At 42.1% G+C, this 10561-nt stretch overlaps 1 protein-coding gene across 1 annotated transcript in view; it reads left to right on the plus strand.

Moving 5' to 3' along the window:
• AXDND1 (axonemal dynein light chain domain containing 1) overlaps positions 1-10561 on the plus strand; it is a 196197-nt gene that overhangs the window by 149880 nt on the left and 35756 nt on the right. The window contains exons 22-23 of the mRNA XM_011968050.1: positions 1793-1906; positions 4787-4891. Coding sequence (XP_011823440.1) covers positions 1793-1906; positions 4787-4891 — 219 coding nt within the window. The remainder of the gene's footprint in view (positions 1-1792; positions 1907-4786; positions 4892-10561) is intronic.

The raw sequence follows: 10561 nt of genomic DNA on the forward strand, positions 1-10561 counted from the left end.
TATTAGCCAGGATGATCTCGATCTCCTGACCTTGTGATCCGCCCGTCTCGGCCTCCCAAAGTGCTGGGATTACAGGCTTGAGCCACCGCACCTGGCCCTTTTGTGCTTATTTCACTTAGCATAGTGTTTTCAAAGGTCAGCCATATTGTTGCCTGCATCAGAACATCATTCCTTTTTTTTTTTCCCAATAGGTTTTTGGGAAACAGGTCATAGTTGGTTACATGAGTAAGTTCTTTAGTGATAATTTCTCAGATTTTGGTGCACCCATCACCCAAGCAATGTACACTGTACCCAATGTGTAGTCTTTTATCCCTCCTCACCTCCCACCCTTTTCCCCTGAATCCCTGAAGTCCATTGTATCATTCTTATGGCTTTGTGTTCTCATAGCTTAGATCCCACTTATGAGTGAGAACATACAATATTTGGTTTTCCATTCCTGAGTTACTTCACTTAGAATAACAGTCTCCAAATGCCATTATTTAATTCCTTTTTATGGCTGAGTGGTATTCCATGGTGTATATATACCACATTTTCTTTATTCACTCATTGATTGATGGGCATTTGGGTTGGTTCCATATTTTTGCAATTGTGAATTGTGCTGCTATAAACATGCGTGTACAATCATCTTTTTCATATAATGACTGCTTTTTCTCTGGATAGATACCCAGGAGTGGGATTGCTGGATCGAATGGTAGATCTATTTTTAGTTCTTTAAGGAATCGCCACACTGTTTTCCATAGATCCCTAGCATTTTATGTAACTGGGTTACTGTCTGATTCTCTGGCTACCTCACAAGTTTGCCTTTAGGATATAATTTACTTTCTTGGCTTTAATTAAATGCAGATAACTGTCAGATCTCTATTTTTAGCCCAAATTCTTTCATCTTAAACTCCAGATCCATATATTCAGCTACTTGCTGGATATTTTCTCTTGGATATCTCAATGGTACCTCAAACCCTCACAGCCTAATCTGAACTCATCTCTCTCTCCAAACCTGTTTATCCAGTTTTGTTCATTGTCTCTGTGAATGGCATTGTCATCTCTCTAGTGGTCTAAATTATAAACTAAGTGTCATTTAAGATGTACCTTTTCCCTAACCATCCCGTGTCCATCCAGTCAATCACTCGGACTTACCTCTTAAATATCTCTTAAATCTTCCTTTTCCTTCTCTTCATTCCAGCAACCGCTATTTTGTTCACGCTCCTTTTCTCTTCCTCTCCTTCCCTTTCTTCCTCTTCTTTAAAGCTAGTCTCCTGTTGCTAGAATGATTGTTTTGAAATGCAAAGCAAATCAATCAATTTATTAGAGCCTCATTGCCTTCAGGATAAGAGCCAATCATCTGCCTGGCTTGACAGTCTCGCCCTTTCTCTATGATTGCACTCCTGTTCATTTGTCTCCCAGTTTTTGTCCTATTGAACTAGGTGCTCTCAGAACCAATCATGTACATACAACATCCTCTGCCCAGAGCTCCTTCTTTTCCTTCCCCATCCTTCAAGAAAAAACTCAAACATTATCTCCTTCAGGAAACCTTCCTGACCAACTCCCTCTTTTACCCAGTCCCCTACCTTGTCTAAATCAGGTGCTCCTACTATGTGACTATATGCATTCATTGTATATTCTTGTCCATGAAATTATAAGTTTCTTAAGGACAGGGACTATTTTTATCAACCTTTGTATCCTTGTCACTAGCACAGTACCCAGTTGCAGGATTAGTGCTCATTAAATATTTTTGAACAAATAATTGCTAATATTTATATACATCCTTTAATCATCATACTGTTTCATCTGACAGGAGGCTGTAAAAGAATTCATTGAGCCTGAAATAGATGAGTCTCTTCAAGAGGATGAAGAAGAAAGTAAGGAGGATAGGAAACTTCAGGAGGAAAATAAAGAGAAAGCAGAAGAAGTAAGATTATTTGGTATTTGTTTTTCCTCCTATATACATACATACATATATATGTTTTAGAGACAGAGTCTTGCTCTGTCACCCAGGTTGGAGTGCTGTGGTGTCATCATAGCTCTCTGTAACCTCGAACTCGGGGGCTCAAATGATCCTCCTACCTCAGCCTCTTGAGTAGCTAGGACTACAGTCATGCACCACCATGCCTAGCTAATTTTTAAAATTTTTTAAATAGAGATGGGATCTTGCTATGTTGCCCAGGCTGGTCTTGAACTCCTGGTCTCAAGTGATCGTCTTACCTCGGCCTCTTAAAGTGCTGGTATTACTGATATGAGCCACCATGCCTGGACCCTTTATATATATATTATATATATATAGTGGGGGAAATTATATATATAGAGAGAGACACACACACAGTGGAGAATAGAAGTAGGTGGTCTGGAGTGAACTCTTTGGTTTCCTTCTTTTTCTCATATAGATTTAGCCAAACCTGCAGAAATATTTATCTTTGTCACTTTATTTTCAGAGGAAGGGATTTCCTTTTCCCTTCTAAATCCAGCCATTTTCCATTAGTCTCATTTATACCTATATTACCATTAACTACACAACCTACCTCTCATTCTGGTGCTATTTTTTTAGCCCTTCATTGCCACATTTTTCAGATAACACTTTGAAACTCCATATTTCCACTTCTTCAGCTCCCATTCTGAGCTGCCTTTTGCCCTCCTCCCAGGCCCATCACCAGACCTCTCCTCCCTTTATCCTGTCTTAACCCCTGCAGGGGCATTTGAAGTAATAAAAGCCCTTCCTGGGACATTTGTAATAATAATACAAGGATTACCAAAAATTGAGTGCCTATCATGAGTGATATACTTTGCACATATTATCTCTTATCTATGCAACACAACTTCAAGGTATATATTATTGCCCCCATTTTACAGATAAGAAAACTGAAGCTCAGAGAGGTTGATTGACTTACCCAAAATCATATAGCTGTAAGTGGCAGAACCAATATTCAAACCCAGTTAAGTCTGGCACAAGAGCCCTTGCTAATTCTTAGATTGACTACTACTGTCTTTGGCTTCTAAAACTCATGATTGCCTAATACTCTCTACAATGTCTTAATTTACTTCTCTGATGTGCTTCTTCTCTGTATATAGTTTAAGTGTTGGCGTGACTCCAGGCTCTGAACTAGGTCTTCTACTCACTGCACAGGCAGGACAACAGAACAAAAATATTATGTAACACCCAAGCCTATTTCAATCGTCATTTTCTGTTTTCTTTCTGGTAAAGTGTTTGGTATATAGAAGGCACAGAATAAATGGAAATTGTCAGAGGTGTCTTAACTAGAATGACTCCATCTTGAATAAAGTCCAGATAAAGCAAAACCTACTGGGTTAATTTCCCAGGAAATTGGACACTCTTAATCACAAGATGTTTATGGTTGAGGAATCGAGTCAATGGAAAAAGGCATTCTCAGTTTAAAAATGCGTTTCACTTTAAAGATAATGGTACTGTTACAGGAAAGGGGTCACGATTCAGACCCACGAGAGGATTCTTGGATCTTGCACAAGAAAGAATTCAGGGCAAGTTTGCAGTCCAAAGTGAAAGCAAGTTTATTAAGAAAGTAAAGGAATAAAAGAACAGCTACTCCACAGACAGAGTAGACTTAAGGGCTGCTGGTTGCCCATTTTCTTGATGATATCCTGAACAAGGGGTGGATTATTCATGCCTCCCCTTTTTAGACCATATAGGGTAACTTCCTGACATTGTCATGGCATTTGTAAACTGTCATGGCGCTGATAGGAATATAGCAGTGAGGACAACCAGAGGTCACTCTCGTGGCCATTGCGGTTTTGGTGGGTTTTTGCCCGCTTCTTTACTGCAACCTGTTTTACCAGCAAGGTCTTTATGACCTGTATTTTGTGCTGACCTTTTATCTCATCCTATGACTTAGAAGCATCTGGGGAGGCAGCCCAGTAGGTTTTAGCCTCATGGTACCCAGCTGCTCTTTAAGATGGAGTTTTTCTGGTTCATACGTCTCTGATAGTACACTCATAAATTATTGCTGAAATCAACAGTTACATTAGAGAATAACAATACTAATAGCCTGTCACGAGCTGATCACCAGGCTTTATAATAAAGTACACTATTCCTAGCCTTAGTCTCCTATATAAGCAAGCATTATATTTATGTAAGGGCATTTCTCCTCTTGCTTTCTGAGGATACCCTCCTCTGTAATAGAGTAATTTCTAATAAACTGCTTTTGCTTTACTATACTCTGTGAGTCACCCTGAATTTTATCCTGTGTGAGATCAAAGAACCTGCTCTTGGGGTCTGGGATAAGACCCCTTTTCTGTTGACAAAACCATTGCTGCTGCTGCTACTACTACTACTACTACTACTACTACTACTACTACTACTACTGCTACCTGTAGACTTAGTTCAGCCCCTTTCCTCTCTGTTTTACAGCACCCGTTCAGCCTTTAAATATCATTTTCTCTGTTAATAATTCCTGAAGTACCTAGGAAGAATGCATGACCCTTTTCTGGGTGCACACAGCCTTTGGAACACACTTTTATGCTAACAGTAATCATGGTATACCATAATTATTCATTTTATTTTCTATCTCTCCTACAGTACTGTCAGTTCCTGGAAGCTGGAAGAAATCCTCTTTGTTTTTCCCATAGTTATATCCCGTTGTCCAGACTCCCCATCCCACCAGTTTTTCACAGCGTTTGCTATGTGAAAGTCTTCAAAAATGCTTGTTGTATGATTAAAGCAAATGAAAAATGTAAGCTTCCAACATGGTGCCAGGAAACTTGCTGGTGTGCCACTGTGTTACCCACCAGCTTGCTAACAGGTCCGCGGGTTTCTGTGTTCTAGCAACCTTCAACACCTACAGAGGAGGAAAAACTAATTCGATTCATTGGAGAAGATGAAAATGTTCATTCCAAACCTCTATTTGAAACAGATGTGTTGTCTTCCTGGGTATGTATCTGAAACCCAACTAGGGAATTCAACACTATTTAACATTGCACGAACATGATATGGTGCTAACATCACTTTTAGCTACTCCAAGGGGACCAGGGATTCCTAAGTTATGTATTTTACAGATATTTTTCTTCCAACATAATTCCTGGAAAACTCATATTTTCACCTTAACTTTACAAAAGCTTCTCATTCTCATCTTTAAACCTCTTTTTTTTTGAGACAGTGTTTTGCTCTGCCTCCCGGGTTCAAGAGATTCTCCTGTCTGAGTCTGCGGAGTAGCTGGGATTACAGGTGCCTGCCACCATGCCCAGCTAATTTTTGTATTTTTAGTAGGGATGGGGTTTCACCATGTTGGCCAGGCTGGTCTCGAACTCCCGAATTCATCAGGTGATCCACCCACCTCAGCCTCCCAAAGTGCTGGGATTACAGACGTGAGCCATTGCACCCGGCCTAAAACCCATTTTAACATCAGTATTTCATCTCTTTCCTTAGTTTAACAATCTCTTGGTCAGTATTTGACTGATTTTTAAACATTCATTTAGTAGACTTTGTTGAGAGCTGTGATAATAAGCACATACTCCTAAGAACAATAATTGTCGGGAAACTGGAAACTTAGAGACAGTAGCTGTGGAAACTCAGCAAGAAAGCAGGTTTAAACTGTCTCCACAGAAGTTTGGTTGTAGGACCATGGTAGATTTCAGTCAGCCATTGATCAGTATCTCACTCTCTACAGAACACTGTGACTTTAGGAGTTTATGGGTGGGCTTTATCCCACTAATTCCCTGAGGTGGTGGTAACATTTTGAGTGTATGTTGACATTGTACGTTTTCTTGGATTGGAGGATCAATAGATTTTGTCAAATTTCTCCACGCTAAAGTTAAGAACCATTTCATTATTAGGGGTGTGTGAGCCATAGGCTCTTGGCCCCCTAAAGGTTTGCTGAAAAATCACTGGTGTGAGGCAAATTGATTAATAGGAGAAAAGGCATATAAATTTGTTTAACATGTATACACGAGACCCTTCAGAATGAAGATCCAGTTTCCCAGTGAGTTATGGAAGCTCATATACCATCCTGGGGCCACAGTAAAGAATACAGACTGAGTATGGCTAGAAACAGGTTACCTTGGTGAATCAGGTTAGTGACAAGACTGGTTGAGAGAGAGAGAAAAGGAAGAAGCTTGGCTGGCAAAGGTGGCCTTGTTATGTAGATGAAGCCTCCCTCAGAGAGAAGAGATAATAATGTTTATTTTTAGATTTCAAAAGGCATCAGACTCTTACTCTCTCCTGGGTCCAGGAAAGGCATAGAAAGGGGAAGGGGTGGTGACTGCTTTAATGGAAATTCTCTACAGATGCAAATTTTTCCCACAAAAGACAGCTTTGCAAGGCCACTTTTGTTTCCTGGCCAGGCAGTGGCTATTTCAAAATACGTCAAATAAATATATTTTGGGGGCAATATATTTTAATTTCCTTCAGCACATTCTCCCAAAGTGGTGCCTTGGGAGACATCAGAGAACTTTGAACAAGTTTTAAAAATAATACATCACTATGTTGGTCACTAAGACTGTGAGACAAATATGTAAGAGGGAGCACTGGGAATGGAATACAATGTCATGAGATTTTTTTTTTTCTTTTTCTTTTTTGAGATAGAGTCTCGCACTGTCACCCGGGCTGGAGTGCAATGGTACGATCTCAGCTCACTGCAACCTCTGCCTCCCAAGTTCAAGCAATTCTCCTGCCTCAGCCTCCTGCGTAGCTGGGAGAACAGGTGCCCACCACCATGCCTGGCTAATTTTTTGTATTTTTAGTAGCAACGGGGTTTCATTATGTTGGTCAGGCTGGTCTTGAACTCCTGACCTTGTGATCCTCCTGCTGTGGCCTTCCAAAGTGCTGGGATTACAGGTGTGAGCCACCACACCCGGCCGAGATTTTTTAAAAAGGGAGACAAAGACAACGGATAGCAGCTTTTTATCTGCTAACCCCCACCAGTCCCAGCTACAAGCCCTCCTGCCTCAGACTTGGCTTTCCTAAAGTTAGAACTCTGGTATGCCGTCCAGGCTAGGCCCTGAAGCCAGGCAGGAAGCAGTCAGGAAACTAGGAGCGTGCAGCCTGGGAAAAAACTGAGGAGCATCACACATCTTTGATAGTGCGAGGTCCATTGCTCCCAGGTACTGCCATTCTGTGTGATACTGGCAGTGCCATATAGATAGCCCAGGTAAAGAGAACATGGACCAGTAAGGTCATCTCTAAGCTTTTGAAAATTTGCTGCTGCTACTATAGATCACTAAAAACCAAACTGTCTAGGTTCTGATTAACCAAAAAATCTGGAGAGAGGACTGAAATGCCACATCCAGATGTACAAGTACTTGCAAGTTCCTAGAAGCCAAGAAGAATCACGTTCTTCCTGTGGAATGGTGGCTGGAGTACTGCACAAGTAGAAAGGCATCATGTGACTTCCCAATGGGTCCTTCCTGCCCATTGCACAGACACAATCAATTATCTGGGAAAACAGCATTGCAGTAAAGAAAGAGTTTAGTTGACACGAAGCTGGCCACACCATGTAGGAGATGGAGTTACTACTCAGATCAATCTTCTTGAAGGCTCAAAGGTTAGGCTTTTTCCAAGATAGTTTGGTAGGCAGGAGGCCAGGGTGTGGCTGTTGCTTACTGGTTGGGGATGCGATCATGGGGTATGGAAAATGGTCCTCATGCACTGAGTCCATTTCTGGGTGGGGGCCACAGGACTCCTTGAGTTATGAGTCACAGTGGCACCATCCTGCTGTCAGAAACTTGAAAAGACATCTCAAAATACCAACCTTAAGTTCTACAATAATGATGTTATTTACAGGCGTAATTGGGGAAGTCGCAAATCTTGTGACCTCTGGAATAATGGCTGAATTCAGGTCCCTCTCATACTCCTAACTTGGTGGCCTTTCATTAGTTTTACAAGGGTAGTTTAGTTTTGGGGAAGAGCTATTATCATTTAAGCTTTGCCCCTGCCCCAGAATGAGCCAAGTCAGCGAGTCTGTGAGACTCAAGCAAGATGGAGTCAGCCCTGTCAGATTTATCTTACCATCATAATTTTGCAAAAGTGGCTTCAATCACCAGGCGCTCAAACAGAAGAGGCCTAATTGTGCTATTCTAGCAGGGGATGAGGTTGATTGATATTTGGGGATGTTGGTTCTCAGAGAATAGAGTTTCTTTGAACTAGCTTAGGATATTAGAGATTTGGCCCATGGGGTGGAGCTGGGGAAGGTGTGTCTTGATTTAGACTGCACTGCAGGACCTGTGGGGCAGGCAGGGCCAAAGCTCCATGTTCTTTCCATTCACAAGGCTGCTGGGGCTGGGGCTCCCTGTGGAAAGTTTAAGGTTTCCAAACTTTCACTGTAAGGTTTTCCTTTATTATTATTATTATTTTTTGTTTTTCCCTTATCCATTTTAACAGACACTCGCCTCTGGTCCTAAGAACAAAAATAACCATTTAGTAGGGATACAAGTCCAAGCCACCAGACCTATTGGGCAGCTGTACTCTGTCTTCTTGGTCTAAAAATACAACTCTCAGTGTTACCGGCACCATGGGTTCTTTTCTTGTAATCTCCCAGTATAAAGACTACTAGGTATAGTAGCAAAGAGCAAGTTTATTTAGCTTCTGTACAAGAGAGCCAGTGACAAGAAAGGAGAAGGATCGGGCTGTTCCCCGAGGGTAGTATGTGGTTTAGTTTTGTAGGGTTTTTCTGTGGGGAAGGGTTATATCAGGGCATGTATAGGAGGGTTTTTCTGACACTCGCACAGTGGTTCGCTGTGCTTCTTCATACATCATATGTAGCGTTAGCATTTTAAATCTCCATCCCTGGGTGTGACTTTTAGATTAAAGTGAGGAGGGGGTAACTATGGGTTGGCATTGAAGTCTAACTGTGCATGCGGGGCTCCAGGGAAGTCCCTAGCCCTCTAAAATAGGAGTTTGTTAATTAATCTTCTTGGGTCTTTTGTTACTGATTGGCTGAGAGTTAAATGAGCTAGAGCTTGAGTGGGGGGCTTTTTTTTTTTCTTGATGAAGTCTTGCTCTGTTGCCCAGCCTGGAGTGCAGTGGTACGATCTTGCTCACTGAAACCTTCGCCTGCTGGGTTCAAGTGATTCTTCTGCCTCAGGCTCCTGAGTAGCTGGGATTACAGGCACACATCACCATGCCCAGCTAATTTTTGTATTTTTAGTAGAGACGGGGTTTCACTGTATTGGCTAGGCTGGTCTTGAACTCCTGACCTTGTGATCCACCCGCCTCGGTCTCCCAAAGTGCTGGGATTACAGGTGTGAGCCACCGCACCCGGACAAGTGAGGCGCTTTTATCCTTTTCCTCTAGACCATCATAAAATAGGGAACCAAGCAGCCCGCCTGGCTTATATGGGTAGTACATTTGATTGACATGGAAAGGAAAGAAAAAACAAAGGAAGAGTTAGGGAAGCAGAAGCCTCGTGGTCTACAGGTATAACTTACCATGTCCCTGGGAGCTCAGCTGGACAAATCTTTAATCTTGGAGCAAAGCTCCAAGAGATAGTTGAGTCCTGGGTTTCTAGTGAGAAGTAGCTCCAGACAACTAGGAAGCTAGGGACCTGAGCATGGAGAATTCCAGTTACTCCTAGTGTTCTCTCCTGTAAATGATTACAGTAGGGGATTTTCTAGCAGTTGTGATATGAGTGATATCTTAAGAAGAGTGGTGGTAAGTCATCATCAGATTGGGCAGGTTACTTGCTTGACCTGAGCAATCAGGCCCCCTTCATGTGGTTACCTGGCAACTTAGCACCATAACAGAGGTCTGGACAATCCATTATTTCAAACTACTTAGTTATCCGGGAGATAGGACTTTGTGGGGATTATACTCAAAGTGGGCATCCACTTACCAAAAAAAAAAAAAAAAAAGACCTGCCAGGCCATATACAAGCACAACTACCCAGTTTGGCAGTGTGCTTGATTTCGCTGGTGAACCCAATGATCCCATTAAGCAGCATTAACTTTGACCCTGCCTTACTTGGAGGAAGGGCACTCTGCCTTTAGGTGCGGCCCAGTATAATCAGCTCTGAAAACTTATTACACAGCAACTCTGTGGCCCTCTTTGAATCCGAATCGTTCCAACATTGTTCTTGTAGGGCAAGCAGCTTGAATTCCATAACATTTCAGCTGACTGATGGAGATATGGGATGACTATATTCAACAAACTCTCCTAAGCATCTACCAAAAATGCTGAGAGCTACAGTGGACCCTAACTACAAGTGCTTGTCAGTGTGAATAGGGTTGCCCATAAGTCTCCTGCCCTAACAAGCAATACATTAGAAATCATCTCAGGCTCATCTTAAAGCTATGGGTCCTGGCTGTCTGTAAAGAGTTGAAGTATATGAGAAAGATAGGGGATTTTGCTGGATCACCTATGAACTCTTTTGGAAGGGTGAGTGGGGGCCAGAAAATATTGCTGAAAATCGACAGTATTTTCTTTTTCTTTCTTTCTTTTTCTCTTTCTCTCTTCCTTTTTTTTTTTTTTTTGGAGACAGAGTTTCGCTCTTATTGCCCAGGCTGGAGTGCAATGGCGCAATCTCGGCTCACTACAACCTCCACCTCCCGGGTTCAAGCAATTCTCCTGCCTCAGCCTCCCAAGTAGCTGGGATTACAGGCATGCGCCACC

This window comes from Mandrillus leucophaeus, unplaced genomic scaffold (assembly GCF_000951045.1).
Source record: "Mandrillus leucophaeus isolate KB7577 unplaced genomic scaffold, Mleu.le_1.0 Scaffold825, whole genome shotgun sequence".
Taxonomy (NCBI): Eukaryota; Metazoa; Chordata; class Mammalia; order Primates; family Cercopithecidae; genus Mandrillus; species Mandrillus leucophaeus.